Here is an 18301-nt window from a genome sequence, read left to right as displayed (position 1 = left end):
TTGATTAGCTGTAGTGATATAAAATACTTAAGTAAAAATACTTTGAAGTACTGCTTAAGTAGTTTTGGGGGGTATCTGTACTTCACTATTTATATTTTTGACAACTTTTTATTTTACTTCACTACATTCCTAAATAAAATGAGATACTTTTTACTCTATACATTTTCCCAGGAAATGGTCCAATTTGCACACGTATCAAGAGAACATCCCTGGTCATCCCTACTGTCTCTGATCTGGCGGACTCACTAAACACAAATGCTTTGTTTGTAAATGATGTCTGATTGTTGGAGTGTGACCCTTGACTTACATTTGAGCAACTACATTTACTTTTGATACTTAAGTATATTTAAAACCAAATACGTGTAGACTTTTACTCAAGTAGTATTTTACTGGGTGACTTTCACTTTTACTTGAGTCATTTTCTATCAAGATATCTTGATAGAAAATGTTACTTGAGTACTTTTTCCACTTCTGATTAGCTGCATCACTAACCTCTTAATATAGATTGAAGGTTCAGATTGTTTTTAATAGGAGCACGCTGGATATAGTGTTGTTTAATGCATTCATGTGTGAACGTCTGTGCTTTGTGAAAATGGGATTTATAACAAAGTTCTTTTTTTTTTACTCTTCGATGTTAGTTACCGCATCATCGTCGGCCAGCAGCTTGGTGAGCTCGGGCACGGCGCGAGTAGCCAGCTCGGCGTCATCCTGGTAGTTAATGAGGTGGACGATGGCGGTCTTGAGGAGCTGCGAGGGCTCAGCTAGCCGCTGGACGTTGGTCTGCTGACCCGGGTCAGTCTGAGTGGACAGCACCGCCTCGCCCTCCACCAGGGTCTCTGGGAACATGGCCGCTCTCACCCGCTGGGCCCGTGTCAGGGTGTACTGGGCCTCCACCTCTGGAGGTAGAGAGGGATGAGAGAAGGATGAGAGAGGGATGAGAGAGGGAGGAAAGAGGGAGAAGGGGTAGATCAACGGATACGTGGATAGATTTATCCATAGATAGTGTTTCAAACTAGTGATATTTTGAAAGAGGTTCTAGCCAATAGTCAGTGAGTCCCTAGTTTTTCAGAAGAGCCATGCCTATTTTAAGACATGAAGCCAGTCCAAACTGGCCCGTGTATGTATGTGATGGCCTATGAGCGAGTGAGTGAATCACAGCATGATTATGGCATTGAATGAGTAAGTGTTGACCTATTTGTACAGAAAGAGAAGGAGATGTAGAGAGACTGAAAGAGAAGTAGAGCGAGAGGGAACAATGGAATGAGAGAGAAAGGGGGGGATGGGAAGAGAGAGGGGGAAGTGGGAAAATGAGAGAAAGGGAGAGAGAGAGAGATAGAGAGAACTTATACCTGTAGGGTTTTCCACCAACGTGGTGGTGACGGCATACTTCTTGGCGCTGTACTCTGTGCCCTCGTCATCTCGCACGGTGGTGGCGCCTGATTGGATGCCGGAGTCGTGGGCGTAGTATGTCTGCTGCCACTCAGCCACCTTCACCGAGCCCTCTGCCTCATTCACTGGGAGGAGAGGGAGAGAGAGAAGTGAGAGCGAAAGAAAGAGAGAGAAGCGAGCGAAGAGAGGTAGAGAGAGAGAGAGGTAGGTAGGTAGGTAGAGAGAGGGAGATCGAGAGAGCAGAGAGAGAGGGGACAGGTTGGAAGAGTGACATAGCGTCTAATTATCACTTTTCCCAATCCTAGACCCTGGATTAACCTTGTGACAGGGTGGATACGTAAAAATAGTGTGATTGATTGACTGAGAGCCAGTGGTCCGTTGTTTCCCTCAAGACACTATATTTATGCTCAGCCACTCCGCGGACGCTTGCCAGTGTGTTTCTAGGGTACAGCAGCACCGTGCTCCAAACTTTGGCTCATCAAGGATGGTTCTTTGCAGATTAAACGAAGCCAGCGAGTCTTCAACAAAATACTTACTTTGCATGGACATCATCACTGTCCAGTCTCAAAACTGGCCTTTGGAGAGAACTTTCTGGAAGAGAGGAGAAAATAGAAAGAGAGAACATTAGGCCATGAATCATGGTCCTGTACGGCTCAGTTGGTCGAGCATGGCCCTTGCAGCGCGGCGTTGTGGGTTGGTATTTTGGTATTCATTAGGATCTCCATTAGCCGCTGCAAAAGCATCAGCTACTCTTCCTGGGGGACCGGTACGAATAAATACGAAAATGTATGAAGTCACTACTGTAAGCCGCTCTGGATAAGAACGACTGCTAAATGACATGCATGGAAAAACGACCATCAGAGAGCTAATAAATCTGAAAGGAAAAAAACCAAAAACAAATGCATCCAGAGCAACTATACATTACAATGCCCTTATTCCTGCGGGATAACTCAAGGAAGAACAATGGAGCATCTACCGTATTAACTCATTGTATACCTAACTAGAATATGATCCGCTTGGTAACAACCGAAAAGTTCTAAAAACACCTTTGGCTGTTCATTTGTTTGCCCAATGCTTACATGAAAGTGAGACACAACTAAACTATGACACTCCAAATTATTTAAAATGTCACAGTAATGTCGATATAATATTAAGTGTCCCCATCAAATCGAACTAGGTTTGTGCAGCACGACAATAAGGACTGAGAGTGGCGTAAATGGGGCAGACTCCCTATCCCGTCCCTACGGTACAGCCCGACCCAACTACTGCAGGGGGGGGGGGGTGACATTTAAGAAGTGGTCTCTCCCTGAAAAGGTTCCTACTTTCCGTTTGCCAAACAATGCTTAATTCATGACTATAATTAGGCCAATGGGGAAGATGAGTGACAGAGGGAGGAGGGTGGCGGTGGTATTGCAGAGAAATAATCCAAATGCATTATGGGAAAGAGCATTGTCCCCTGCTGTTTGTGACAAATACACCCCAGGAGACAACAGAGATTTTCTGCGTGTTTGTTGCTGACGTAAATAGCTGCAAAGTACTTGCTGGAAGGAGCTAAATCAATTATTGACCCTAATTTTGGGAGGGAAATCTTTTTGTTGTTGCTCTCCTCTGGGCTCATCCATGTCTGAATTGGCCATTCTGCCAAATAGCTCAGATCTATTTGCTAACCACTTACTGTACAGCACATAAAACAAAGTGATAAATACATGATGAGTGATCTAGGCTACTTGGAATGTGTGGTTGTGTGGAGCGCAATATGAGTGTGTGTGTGTGTGTGTGTGTGTGTGTGTGTGTGTGTGTGTGTGTGTGTGTGTGTGTGTGTGTGTGTGTGTGTGTGTGTGTGTGTGTGTGTGTGTGTGTGTGTGTGTGTGTGTGTCCACTGTCCATGTATCTGATGCTGATCTTGTTCAAAGCGAGATATCTAAAACCCAATATGCTAGCCTGTATATAAACCACATTTTCTCCATACCAAATGAGAACTAGCTAAGAAATGATGACAAATACGACTCTTTAACTGAGCTTAAACTGACTGGAAGGCAGACGGAGAACAAAACAAATGAGCAAAGCGTAACTGCTTTTCTCCAGGCATGGAAAACGGCTCATACATTTCATCATCACCCCCTTCACAACGTAATGAAGTGTTCCGCGTGACTGACAGGTAGATGAAAGACCTCCAGTTTCCACACCAACCACACAATCTCCCATTAGAGCCAATGCTACTGAGTGAGGGCCTCGATCCGCACCCCCACTTAAGAGACAATGAAGCCTGTCTGTCTGACACAAAATAGCAGGGTGACATGAAAACAGAAGCATAACTCATAAAAAAAGCAGATTTGGACTTCTGGACTGTCATAACGGGCTTTCAGAGAGCCATTCTCTCAAGTTTACCGTTCAATGTTTAGCTCAGCAGCACCTTGAGAGGAAAAACCTGAATGTGAGGACTCGATATGAAACATTTAGAAACCTCCACTGTCTAAGACAAACTGACAATTCTCTTTAGCACAAGGGTGTTTCTGGCAGAAGCCGTTTTTCCTGTCATTCTTAAATTTGTTTCTGTAATCTCCACAGACACGCCTTTTTCTCGCAACCTCTTTTTCCCCATCTCTCATTCTATCCATCCCTCCTGTTCTCTCTCCATGGACACCTAATCTCTTTTCTCATTTTTAGCCACACCATTAAACTCTCTATGTTGTATTTTCTCAATCGTTCCTTCAACCCTCTATACAAAAAAATGGCTTTTCCACCAAATGCTTTTTCTCTTTTTCCTCTTTCCAAACCACTGTTCTTCTCTAAAGTCTCTCTCTGTCTCCCCCCCTCTCGCTCCGTTTATTCTAGAAAAGATAAAAACCAACTCCACCACTCTCTCACTGTCGCTTGGGGACACACAAGGCTTCTGGGAAATTGCTTTTTTAATTGTTGTTGTTATGATGCCACACAGCCTGTTTCCTCAAGTCATTAATCAAACTGGCCATGGAGGGTCTCATATCGACACACACACACACACACACACACACACACACACACACACACACACACACACACACACACACACACACACACACACACACACACACACACACACACACACACACACACACACACACACACACACACACAGACACACACACACACAGCTAACGGTGGCCAGGGATGGTATTTAGTTAGTTAAAAAGCACTTAAAAACGTGGTGGAATTCAAAATGTATTTTTACAGAACTGCCTTGACATAATGAAATAATACACAGTTAGCATATTACTCTTAGATATTACTCTTCTTCATTAACGAATACGGTCTGTTTGTTCATTCAGTTTATCTGAAGGCTTCGGTTGGTTCAAAGTGAAAAACCTTGTCTGTTGCCCCTGCTCTGTGATTTAGAAAGAGAAGGAGATTTTTGTATTTCCTTTTACATTAGAATACAACTGTGATACTACTTAAAGTAGGCTATACACACCACGTACTGCTGGGTTTAATCGCGGTCAGTTGTTTTGAAGAGTATTAAGTGTGTGTGTGTGTGTGTATAGACATGTATCCCCATAGGTCAAGGCCAGAAATAACCTGGGCAGGAAAGAGCAGAAGAGGGGAAATTCCTGTTTTCTGTCCATTGTCCCAGTGAAGGTCATGGTTTATATTCACGTAGTCTCTTTTTCTCCTTCCTTTTCTTTCCATCCCATTCTGTCTTTCACCTTTACAAGTCCCCCGCTTGCTGTATCAATAACTATTGGCTTCGCTCCCTGTATGGTTCTACTTCTCTCTTGTATTCATCTCTTGTATACACTTCTCTCTTTTCACTCACACACACAGTACATCAAGGCTGCTGTTGCCAGGGATCTGAGGCGCAGGGAGGATGTTTTTGGACGACGCACAGCTGAACAACACTACACCAGCAGATCTACCCTCTTCTATTCGACCTTAAGGGCCTGTGCAAGTTTGGCAGTGTGCGTTTATAGGTTGCAGGTCAACAGAGTGTGTGTGATGTGTTTGCATGTGTGTAAGACATATTGATGTTGATGACACACAAATGTATTGACGGTTGACTCACGGGTCCTGGGTACTTATACTTCACTGTGGATGTGTGTGTGCGACTGACAGTGTGTGTGTGTGTGTGTGTGTGTGTGTGTGTGTGTGTGTGTGTAGACAAGGTCAACGGTCATCCCGTCTCTCCATGGCTGACTCATCTCCAGGATCTGATAATGAGATGACAGTCTCTCTCGCTCTCTCTCATTCTTTCGCGCTCTCGTTCTCTCTCTCTCTAACCGCTATACACACCGGGTCGTGCAGATGAAAGCAGCGGCCGTTTATTTGGCATCACAGTCGGCTGCAGATACGCCGTGTTTGCCAAACTCCTGGAGCGGATCTGATGACACTGTCACTCCCCCCCGGTCAGCCTCCAATTACAAACCCAGCCAGTGTTCCCAACTTTCCTTCCCCACATGCTGTGCTACTGATCTCAGAGCGGTGAAAAGCTTCTGCTGTTGCTGTTGTTAATTCTATTTCTATTGTTGTTGATCCCCAGGGCCGACCCTACCATTTTGTGGGCCCTAAGTGAAAATGTGTTGCCCCCCCACCCACTTAGCAGGAAAACAATTTAGTGGCCCCACTCTTGAAGGTGCAGAGAATTAAAAAAGGTGAGTTCATTTCCTGCAATTCTACACATTGTGCTATGACTTATGTTATGACATCTGAGAGAGAGAGACTAACTAAATCAATGGGGGCCCCCTGGAGGTCAGGCCCCTGGGCATGTGCCCTACATGCCCAGTCGATAATTTGACCATGATTAGTACACATTTTTGATAGCTGGCTAGACTAACTTAACAATCTAAAAAATCTTCGCTGACATGGGCTAATTGAGTGACTGACATTACAAGAGAAAAACTGCTGATGCAAAACCAAATTTATAAACTGCACCTTGTGTATTCTACTATTCAAACTCTCAAAAGTAAGTTGAGACCACGACTGAGTCCCCCCCCTCACCAACAAAAAAATGTGTGGCACCCTAAGCGGTAGCTTATGCCTAGGGCTGGCCCTGTTGTTCCCTCCCCAATGCTCTCCCACTGTTCCTAGACCTGTGAAAAGTTGCTGCTGCTGTTATTCTAAACTCACTGACACTCTCCCACTGTTCTCAGACCTTTGAAAAGGTGCTAGTGCTGTTGTAGTCCCCTCCCTGTTGCTCTGTTCCTAGACCTGTGAGGAGCTGACTGCATGTTAAGAAGTGGTCCCATGTTTGGTGACTGACAGTGCTGCTGTGATGTAGAGGTAGTAAGTTAGAGTAACATGCTGTACCTTGATGTCAGGCTGACCTAAGTATTCCAGTGGAGACACAACCACCACACTGAGCTCCAGAGAAACCACCACACTGAGCTCCAGAGAAACCATCACACTGAGCTCCAGAGAAACCATCACACTGATCTGTAAATTAGTTTGGAGCGTGGATGCTGTGTAGAGTTCTACTTTTGTCCTCTGTACCTAAATCATTCAGGTGTTTACAACACCCTTCTGTCACCATCACACTGACAGCAGCTCAAATGTCACTTAAAGGGATAGTTCAGGTCAGATCTATATTTGGGTCGAATTACCCTTACCTAAGTTGTCTGAAGGCCATGGGGACAGAATCCACAAGAATCCATGATTTACTTCTGCACGGCGACGAGTTAGCGTATAAGCATCGTCAAAATTAATGAATGTAAACAGTCAAAACAATGTTAGCAATGCTGCACTACAAGCCCTAACTTCCTCAAAAACACTTCAAACTATTTGGCTCTGGTAATCAATCTGCAAGTGCCCAGTGGAATATAATGCAACTTTATTGTCCATTTTACAGCAAAAAGATGTGGCTGTGAGACTACATGATGAAAAAGTTCCAGTTTAGAGTGACAAAATTCCAGCGATTATTTCAGCATTACGCGTGGTAAAAAAATATACTGAACATGTAAAATTAACATGTAAAATGTTGGTCCCATGTTCATCAGCTGTCCGGGTGGCTGGTCTCAAAGGATCTTGCAGGTGAATGATCCGGATGTGGAGGTCCTGGGCTGGCGTGGTTATACGTGGTGTGTGGTTGTGAGGCCGGTCGGGCCTACTGTCAAATTCTCTAAAATGCAGTTGGAGGCGGCTTATGGTAGAGAAATTAACATTCAATTCTCTTGCAACAGCTCTGGTGGACATTCCTGCAGTCAGCATGCCAATTGCACGCTCCCTTAAAAATGTTGACATCTGTGGCATTGGTTTTTTTGAGTGGCCAGCACAAGGTAATGATCATGCTGCTTAATCTGTCCAAACTCAGAATCAAATATTCTTCTCAAAAATAACATGTGGTAGAACGTTTATTTTGATTGGCAATTTTCTGTGTTTATCAAAGAGCCATCAGGTAGCCTGATTTCAGTACCCATGTAAACAGGATTATTAGGAAAATCGTTCTTCTTGCAGAGCATGTCAACATTTTAATTGAACTATTATATTCATCTATTCACAATAATACCAGTATTGTGTGCATGTAACCGTACTCAGAGAAGATATTGTGTATAAGGGATAAACGTATACAAGAAATCAAAATCAAATCAAATTTATTTATATCACCCTTCGTACATCAGCTGATATCTCAAAGTGCTGTACAGAAACCCAGCCTTTGATATGTAAAGCCTTTACAAGCAATATCTTCTCCCTCACATTCTTTCCCCAAATTATACAGAGGCAACTGTATGTTTTCCTTTTCTGACTATACAGAATATTTACCCACCTCTTTCTTTGTTCCAACCACCATTTCTCAGTTCCCCCTCTCTCCCCATCCAACCTAATTTCTCAGTTCCCTCTCTCTCCCCATCCAACCCCATTTCTCAGTTCCCTCTCTCTCCCCATCCAACCTCATTTCTCAGTTCCTTCTCTCTCCCCATCCAACCTCATTTCTCAGTTCCTTCTCTCTCCCCATCCAACCTCATTTCTCAGTTCCCCCTCTCTCCCCATCCAACCTCATTTCTCAGTTCCCCCTCTCTCCCCATCTAACCCCATTACTCAGTTCCCCCTCTCTCCCCATCCAACCTCATTTCTCAGTTCCCCCTCTCTCCCCATCCAACCTCATTTCTCAGTTCCCCCTCTCTCCCCAACCAACCCCATTTCTCAGTTCCCTCTCTCTCCCCATCTACCCCCATTACTCGGTTCCCCCTCTCTCCCTATCCAACCCCATTACTCAGTTCCCCCTCTCTCCCCATCCAACCTCAACCCCAACCAACCCCATTTCTCAGTTCCCTCTCTCTCCCCATCTACCCCCATTACTCGGTTCCCCCTCTCCCCATCCAACCCCATTACTCAGTTCCCCCTCTCTCCCCATCCAACCCCATTTCTCTCTGAGAATAGTATCTGCTGAGTCAAACTGCAAAACCTCTGCAGTATTTACTGTATCTCACTCTCTCACAACTCTTTAATGCCGTCTGCTCCCCTCCTCTCCCCCGCGTACCTCTATAGACTCTATAACCAAGCAGCAGTCCCTTATCTTCCTATAAGGTATTTGCTGAGTCAGAGGGTATAGTATGTACGGGAGCTCAGGGATCTGAAGAGTCTTTAGTAAATCTGAGGTTACATACTGTGCTCAGCAGGAAGTGCCCTTTAGGTCCTATGGGAAATGAGAGTTCACTGAGCCATGACAGGCACAGTATGTAGGCCTAGACAGGTAGGGTAGCGGGAAACTATACATATGTGGGTCAAACTTCTGTTGAGTGGGGTGTCTCACTCTAAACATTCAGGCTTCTGCTTATTACAAATCCTAAATGACTTGGAATGATCATTTAGAGATATTCCTAAAAATCTACCATACCTATTCAAGTGCACACAACATGTCTGGCTGAATCACACCATCCTCTGCAAGTGGCTACACTCCAGCAGTTAAACTCCACAGGGTAGCTGATCTAATATGAATACTCATCAATCAATGCAGACTGATCACTGTAGGATGGCGGGTGATCATAAACGGAAATGATGTCACTAAAATGTACCTATGGAGATCGACGAGGCTGATTAAACATGGTGCACTCAGAATAGGATAGGAGGATATTGGGAATTAGTAGATGTCAACGTCGCACCATCACTCATGGTTCCCCATGTGAACGAGAGCAACATGGACTAGCATTCAAACTCAGAGGTAACAGCAGGGTTTCTGCTAATTTGTGCCGGAACACAGCCCTACGCGTTGTCTTTTTAAAGCGCAGCCAAGGGCCAGATGTCATAAGAAAGTCTCCAAATGAGTCGCAGAGGGTGACAAATGATTTGAGCATGACAAAAAACTATCCTCGCTAGTGGTGAACTTTCTATTGATTTCAATGGAATGATGTGACAGACCAGATAGAGAGGAATCGTGGTATTATATTAGACCAACTAACCAAGACGCTATTGCCAGTTGCTTTTTGCTCTCACTTTAAAAAAAAAAGTTAGTTCAAAAGAACTGCCCTTCACACAATGATGAGTTTGGTTGTTCAAAGGAGCTTTCGGGAATAAATTTCTGTAATAATGAGTTGGCATAAGAACAAACTACAAAGCTAGAGGATAAATGAAGCGGACCAAAAGGACAGCAAATGATTTCTTCCCAGTAATTACCAGAGACTTTGTTCCGGTAAGAGTAGTAGCGTTGCCTCACACGGCTGGGCTAATTATCTCATCTCTGCCACGTAAGTGGGCACAGCTCACAAGGAACCCGAGCACAAGGGAGAGGAGGATACAGGTCGAATCGGAGATCTGAAAACTGCTTTTTCGGGATCACAAAAGGGACGTGCCTAACCTCACATGCCCCCAATGAGGAACAACTTATTTTCTCTCCCTCTCTCCTAATCTTAAATTGCACTGGCAAGCGCTGTGCCGATGGCAGAGATTCTACTAAAAAGACACCATCGGGCCAAACGTTTCAAGGCCAGGTAACAAATGGATCCTGTCACAACGGTGTCATGAATTCATTAGTTGGCCATTCTTCCGACTGCACCCAGTTCCAGTTCCCAGCCAGACTCAGCCACTAGACTGAGGTGACATCAAGAGAAGACCTCTCTACTTTTCAATGAAGTCTGAAAAACAATTTCCCAACTTTTTGTCAAGAATCGTAATATTCCCCTAATGGGCTACTTAAAGTAGGCAAAACAAACAACAACAACTGCAGCTTTCTGTTCTAAAGACGTCAAAACGTCCTGAAGCTGGTGGCTCAATTCAAAGACACCAGACAGGCAGACAGTGTGGCTTTAAGCAGTTGCATCGCTTCCCGCAACTTCAAACAGCCACCAACGATTTGAGGAAAACAGAGCTACAGGGTGATGATCGAAAGTGAAAAATCCTATTATCACCCCCTTCTGAAAACCACCATTTCATGACGGCTGGCGTCAATTCAACAGCGGTTTTAGAATCTAAATTTAGACGATAAAAATCCTTGGGAATCGGGATGCGTTTCTTTTGTGTGTGATGGTTGCGCCTTTGATGTCCCCTGGAAGCTTGTTCGCTAATGAGGTGTGGGGAGGGGATGCTGAAAGAAAAGACCTCCTCTTATCTCCTGCGTGTATCCCAGCACAGCAGTTTCAGTTCAACAGGACAACCAAGTCTGCCACACACACACACACACACACACACACACACACACACACACACACACACACACACACACGTCTCTGTGGGGAATTGAAAGCCTTTTCATCTTCAGTCTTCAGTAATCTGCTGCTATTAGCAGTGCTGAGCGGAGGGAGGGAGTCGCATAGCGGCCCTGGGATGACGGATATGTGCCAGCATGGCGGTGACTGGTGATCTTGAGAGGCGGCGAATAGAACAATCCCTCTCATCTTGACAAGTTCTGCACATGGGAAACGGAGAGGGAATTAATCCCTAGGAAACTCGCTAAATTAACGAATGCAAAACGTATTTGAGCCTAACGAGACACCCGTCATCATTGTCTTATCAATGCCTCCCTCGCTCGTTATGAGTCTGCAAGCTAAGCTATTCATAGTTTAGAGAAATAGTCTACATGGGGGTGCTGAGAATCAGAGTACGGAAGAGCGGATACTGAACGATATAGCCTGTGTTTGGTTTGGTTAACTGCCGTTGGACATGCAGTTCTGGAAAGGAAATGAGGTACACTCAACAGTACCAAATGAAAAAGGGATAAACCTGCGCAACAGTGTGAAACATAAAATGCAAATGAAAGGCCATGAAAACACTTTCTGGAATATATTCAGCCAAGCATGCTTTTGAAAACACAAGCCTCAGACTGTGCCGTCTGTTCAGCCAAGGCCAAAGCTATGGTCCACTGAAACAAGTTTATTGCGAAAAACGGAACCTCGAAAGTCAGATACAGGAATAAAATAAAACACACTCGTCAATAATTTCATCCGAGTAGAATTCTGAGTGGGAGAATGTTGTTGGAGAGGAAATGGATTATTCTGAATGTTTCATGTTCAGTGGCGATTTTAGCATGTAAATCTTGGTGGTACAACCCCCCCCCCCCAAAAAAAAAAATTGTTCTCAAACTGATATGTGACACATATATTTTTTATGATATATATTTTTTCATTTCATTTGAGTACCCGAGTAAATGACAAGATTACTCGAACAGTCCAAAATGCCCATTGCTACATCAGACATTACGAATGCAAATACATTAATTTCAGAGTTAAAAAAATTCTAATAACCTTCATAGTGAGCAGTCAAAATGTTTTTGTTTGTTGTAGGTGGTCTTTATTACAGGCCGAATGGCATCCTATTGAATCCATAAGACCCAGAAAGTGCTGCCTGCAGGTAAATCAATGGGAACGCAAGGCAGGGATCGATAGTGCTTCTGCTTTCTCTCTGGTGGATGGAGGCTGTCAGCACACAGAACATCAGGACATCTGACGGCAGGAATGGGAATCCCGGGGAAGGATGAGAGAACGATGAAACGTAAACACGGGAGAGATCGAACCCCCTGCTAATATCCATGATGGATTCTGTGAGTGTCACGCTGGGGCGCTGTGGTGTCTGTTTGTGTGCGCAAGAGTAAGTGTGTGTGTTAGTGCGAATGTGTGTGTGTGTGTGTGTGTGTGTGTGAGTGATTGTGTATGTGTACAGTACACTGTGGTATGTCAACGTGCATGTAATTGACGCCCTGAGGGGGAGCAACACTTCCTGCATTTAAAGTAAACAAGGGAGGTTGAAGGTCGCGGAGTCTCGCTGTCATTTCTACTGGATCAGATCAGGCAGGGGATGACATTTACAGCACCATCCATATCCAATCCAATGTCTGGCTGTCTGTTCATTCGGGAAAAACACTTTAAATGGTTGAGGCACGATCGTGGTTTTTGACCAAGACGTGATTCATTTGATCTACTTGCTTCTGACAAACCTGGATTTCTTTTTGTCCCGACTGCATAGTGACCATGCGGAGGTATCAGAGCCTCGTGAAATATGAAATTGCTGCATAAACACGGAGAGAGAGAGTGAGGAGAGTCACGTATTATTGAATTGCACAGAGGAGTCTATATCAGGAACATGTCTACAGCTGGTCACGAATCAACACGGTAAATAAAGGTGTCAGTCTACATAGTGGAAATGAAATTTACACATGGCCACACATTCATTCTCACGTGTGCTCCCACATACGGACACTGATAGAAGCGCACCCAATCACAGGCTAACTAAAGCCAAATGATTTAGCCTACATATCCAGTCAAAGATTCAAGAAGATGGGAAATATTCTACTAAAATCCTGCTCCTGTGTGTGCACTGCAGCAGCGTGCTGAAATGAAAACAGTGAGAGTGAGGAAGACCATGACGAAGCCCAATCAGACTATTAAGTGTAACACCAGTCTAGGTCCTCTGAAGCAGTTATTGTGTCTAAGTCTGTAAATGTTGACAAAGGGCTCTCTTATCCGATTCTTTTTGGTTGTTGTTGTCGACATTGGAATGGATCCTCTGGACCTGGTTTCTGGATGTGATTTGCCAGTTCAATAGCTCATATCAAGTGCTCTTGGGAAGGTTGAGGGATGAAGGTTTCTCTATTGAGACTGAACGAGAGCCAATAGAAATAAACCCTTACAGTGATTAAGCTCTCCCTTTCAAAAGCGTCTCATTCAGCGGACCGTAAGCTGCACTATATGATTTGACAGGGAGCCTTAAACTCTCAAATAAAATAAAAAAACATTAAAAATAAAAAAAACATCCAGTTTAACTGCAAACACAACACATCTGCAGTCTGACTACAACCCTCATCCTACCATTCCACCACAGGTCTCTTCCCTTCTACCAAATGGGCAGTCATCTCAAAGACATACCAAACCATAACATACAGTACATATTGATCACATGCACTCCATCTTGGACTGTAGCTTATTCTGTAACAGTCTCCTGAACAAAACAAATATGTCATCTAATTTATACCATATTATTCACATTGTCCTCTCATGCCTTCCTTCCCCAATGGGCTGACATTGCAGCTGTGGTATGGTGTGTTGTTGTGTTAAAAGTAGAGAGGAAGGAATTTCCCTCTGTTCTTAACCTCCCCCTCCCACCCATCCCCTCTGCTCTGTCCCCTCTGTAGGATTTTAACTAAGCACAGAGTGAGTGGAAGAAGATGCTAACCTAACCACCATCATCATAAGTTTCAGTCTCTCTCTCTCTCTTTTTCTTTCTTTCTCTTTCTCTCTCTCACTCTCCCTCTCTCTCTCGCTCTGTCGGAGCTATGAGCATTATAGGATATCTCACACCGATATGGACACAGTGAGTCATTAGCCACTAGCAGCAAGTTTGCTGACATTGTATAATTGCAAGCAATGAGTGGGCCTTGTCTGCAGCTCCCACGCTAGTCTACAGTCTGTGTGTGTGTGTGTGTGTGTGTGTGTGTGTGTGTGTGTGTGTGTGTGTGTGTGTGTGTGTGTGTGTGTGTGTGTGTGTGTGTGTGTGTGTGTGCACGTGCGTGCGTGTCTGCATCTATGTGTGTAATCAGTCAATGCACTTGAGGATATGTCCATGTGCGTTTACAAGCCAGTTAATGAGAACGAGGGAGAAGCATGGTTTAAAGGCCCAGAAGGTTGGGCCCAAAGCTGACGGAGGGGAACGATCAAAGCATCAGGTCTTCAGAGAGAGGAACGCGGAGGGCTTGAGCTATCTTCACTCATCAGATCCCTTATCCGTTTTGGCATGCCTTCCTGTGCTACGAGTAAATGGGAAGAGATCCCCGAGCCAACGGAGGATGACTTTAAACAGTATGAGTGGGAGGGTTGTGTGTGGCTAGCTCACTGTAGGTTGATTAAAGCTGAGGAAATGAAAATGAAAAGTAGGGAGGGATGGACACAGACTAGAATTCAGGCCATTGTGGTACAGTGGAGCCAATGCGAGATAGATAGTGTGGATGGCACCACTAGGGCCGACCCTCACAGGTCAAGGTCAGTAGAGCAAAAGCCTGGACATGGCAGAAAGTGTCTATAGGGGTTCAAAGGTCACTGGTAGGAGAAACAGCAGACTCAGCAGTACGAGAAGGGAAAAAAAGGCAAATGGATGAGGTTCGGGGTGAGAAAGCCAGGCTTTACAGTAAATCAAATAATCAAAATGCTCTATTGCATTTCCTCACTACAGTGCAGTGCCTAGAGGACTGTGGGGGGACAGGGTGGGGGACAGGTTATGCCCTGGCCATTCCAGGGTGGGATCAGGTTACGCCCTGGCCATGGCAGGTTGGGGGACAGGTTGGGCCCTGGCCATAACCACTTATAGCAGCTCTATTTACTAGTTATATCAGTAAATTGGTGCCAATTTGCCCGACATGTTTTATACCAGGTTTTCCTCACATCCTTCTCTCCACACAGGTTTTGAATACCTTTTATGGATAACTAGGATGCGAGAGTCCAGTACGCAACCAGAAATATGGCTTACAAATATAATTTTGTTGGCAAAATTGCACGGACCCCTGCTAGCATGCTCCAAATAACATGCCAAAATCAACTCCGTCATTTTAAAGTAGAAAGGGGAAAAGAACATTGTGAACATTGTGAGGAATGCGGTGTGGTGTGAGTTTCACAACGACCCTCCAAACAGCACTTTCAAGTTCCATCTCAAGCTTTGTTTTGCTACTTCCCCCTGGTACCAACTACAGCTAGTAGCCCCTTCTTTGATTGTGCGATATGGGGAGACGAGCGTTTTACCCAGCAGATAACATCCTTTTTGTGGCAGAACCTTTTATCCACGCTCCACACTCGGATAAGACATCTAATCCAGTCCTCCTTCATACAAGCAAAAAAAGCTTCAGGGACCGAGATGAGGCGGCCAAATGTTTGTTTTCTCCCACTCCAGGTTTCCCTTGATGTGTTGTTTTTAGTTCCCCCATTCCCTGCATTTTACCCTCAGCCCCCTACCACAGCCCTGAGGAACAGATAAACGGATAAGACAAACCAATCCCTGCCAGGCTCGGCTAAGAGGGGGACGGACTCTGAAATTAGTACAGGAGGAGAGAGAGAGAGAAATGAAGAGAAGGATTGAGAAGTCCAAAGAAGAGAAGAAAAACAGAGTTCTGGCTCTTGGTGGGCGGGGCGAATTTGTGGCGATTACACACTAGGCGTTAAAATAAATCAGCCCAACCCCTTAACAGCTCGCTTTGGAACGGGATGGAAAGCAGAGCCCAACCACAGAGACCTCAGATAGAGAGAGAGAAAGATGGGGGGGTGAGAGAGAAAGTGAGAGAGAGAGAGAGAGAGAGAGAGAGATGAGATGAGAGGAAGAAGGGGTGCATGAAATGGACCAAGAAGCAGAAAAAGATATACACAGAGAAGATAAAATAGAAAGAATGAACTAGCGGGGAAAAGAAAGAGAGAGGGAGGGAGGGTGAAAGAGAGATGGAATGTGAAAATTGGAGATGAGAATAGAGAGGAAAGAGTGACAGAAAGAGAGTGAGAGTGACTGAGGAAGACAGAAATAGTAGGGAGAGGGAGGCAGAGGGCTAGAGCCTTCATTTACAGGCAACATTAATCCAATTTTCTATATCGGATGGATGTAGAATTTACTTTCCCTCTGTTTGAAGGGAGCAGAGGAAATCCCCAAAAATCCTTATTGAGCGTGTCTGGAAAATAATATAACATGCACAGGAGAAAACACTTGAAGATACAAGCTTGCCTTGCCAGAAGAAAATGGATCTCAAATATCATAGAGAGAGAGAGAGAGAGAGAGAGAGAGAGAGAGAGAGAGAGAGAGAGAGAGAGAGAGAGAGAGAGAGAGAGAGAGAGAGAGAGAGAGAGAGAGAGAGAGAGAGAGACAGGCCTCCAAAACTGTGTGTCTTAGCTGCACAACAGAATTCAGGAAGCAACTTATTACTGCCAAAACTCCCAGTTCTTCCTATAAAAGATGTAGGTTGGTTTTCTAAATGAACGAGCTTGGTTTGCTAACAGGGACTACTTAGCCCCTCATCCACTGGTGTGTGATGCCAGGAGGACATTATGCTGTCGCTGCACTGTGTGAAAACCCAGCCAGCTTCTCAGCTTTGCATACTGAAAGCACTACATGATGTCGTAGCAATGCAGCCAATTCCAACTCTGCCACCGACAGACTGAGCAAAAGACAAGGCAACAGAGAGCGTATGAAAGTGGAAAGCGGTTCAAAGGAGGTGAGGACCGAGGGCAAGCGAGGTGAGATAGAGAGAGGAGAACTGGACAAATAAGAGGGATGAGGAGAACATAATGAGTAGAAAAATAAATAGGAGAAGGAGGGATATGGCTCAATAGAGGAATGAAACAGTAAAAAGAAAGAGTGTTAGGCAGGAAAGGAAAATGGTAGAGAAAAGCAAAGGAGATAAGGAACAGGGAATGAAGAGAGGAGAGGAGGAGATTGTGAAGAGGTGAGAAAGTGAAGGAGGTGGGGGGAGACAGTGATGGTAATTGGAGAAGACAGGGCTTTCAATATTCCGAGCGAGGCGTCAATTGAAAGGAGTCGTCGATTGAAAAGGAGTTGACGGGCTCACTGGAGGGGCCTGGCTTGGTACACATCCTCTCACTGGAGACACACGGGTTATAGACTACTGGGACCTGCCTGAACACACACACCATACGCATGCGCTTATGCAAACACACATGCACACATGTACACACGCATGCACACGCTACTTTTCTTTCACAGCGACAAAGCAGTGATCCAAATGGTGCATATCTAACTGCAATGCTCCCACTGACATTGCATGCTACATTTTAGCACAAAACATTATTGAAAAAAAATATATATATATTCTGAACAAAACATGTTTTCCTCCTTTGGCAACCACCTCATTTCTATTTCAACAAGTCTAAGTCCTCTCATCATCTCTACCTTCCGCTCTCTCTCTCTGTCCTGTCTAGATCTGTCTCTTTCTCCTCCTGTCTTCCTCTCTCCTCTACTCACCTCTCCCTTCTGCCCTCCTTTCTTCTTAGATCATGTGGGAGTTGTCCTTGACCAGAGAGAAACTGGCTCTGTCAGATAGAGATAAAAGTGTGTGTGTGTATATATATGTGTGCGTGTGTGTGAGAGAGAGCGCGAGCCTCAGGGGGTGGCATTGTGGCCTGCAATATGTCACTCTTTCCTTCAAAAATCCCTGATAAGCACACAAAACAGAGCACCGAATTATCTGAGGTCATGTCTCTTAACCACTGTCGCCACTGCTTTGTTCTCATGCGCGCGCGCACACACACACACGCACACGCACACGCACACACACACACACACACACACACACACACACACACACACACACACACACACACACACACACACACACACACACACACACACACACACAGAGAATACTGACAAATGCACACAATGTCTTTTTTAAATCAAAATGCCTTCTGGAACATGTGAACTTTCATGTGCCTTAATAACAACTTGTATTCTATCTGTAAATACAAATAAAATTGTTCAATTACAGGCCTAGTAGGTTTAGCCACAGAAAAAGACAGGAACCTTCCCGCTAGCC

General features: G+C 44.7%; 1 protein-coding gene across 5 annotated transcripts in view; it reads right to left on the bottom strand.

Moving 5' to 3' along the window:
• LOC135555801 (junction plakoglobin-like) overlaps positions 1-18301 on the bottom strand; it is a 58666-nt gene that overhangs the window by 21634 nt on the left and 18731 nt on the right. For all 5 annotated transcript variants that reach the window (XM_064988537.1, XM_064988540.1, XM_064988541.1 and 2 more), the window contains exons 2-4: positions 1926-1980; positions 1350-1514; positions 643-896 (exon numbers count right to left, since the gene is read on the bottom strand). In XM_064988537.1, the coding sequence (XP_064844609.1) occupies positions 643-896; positions 1350-1514; positions 1926-1941 (435 nt within the window). In that variant the 5' untranslated portion in view covers positions 1942-1980. The remainder of the gene's footprint in view (positions 1-642; positions 897-1349; positions 1515-1925; positions 1981-18301) is intronic.

This window comes from Oncorhynchus masou, chromosome 15 (genome assembly GCF_036934945.1).
Source record: "Oncorhynchus masou masou isolate Uvic2021 chromosome 15, UVic_Omas_1.1, whole genome shotgun sequence".
In the NCBI taxonomy this organism is placed as follows: Eukaryota; Metazoa; Chordata; class Actinopteri; order Salmoniformes; family Salmonidae; genus Oncorhynchus; species Oncorhynchus masou.
Note: the sequence above shows the minus strand (reverse complement) of the source record. Positions and strands in the feature narration are given on the sequence as shown.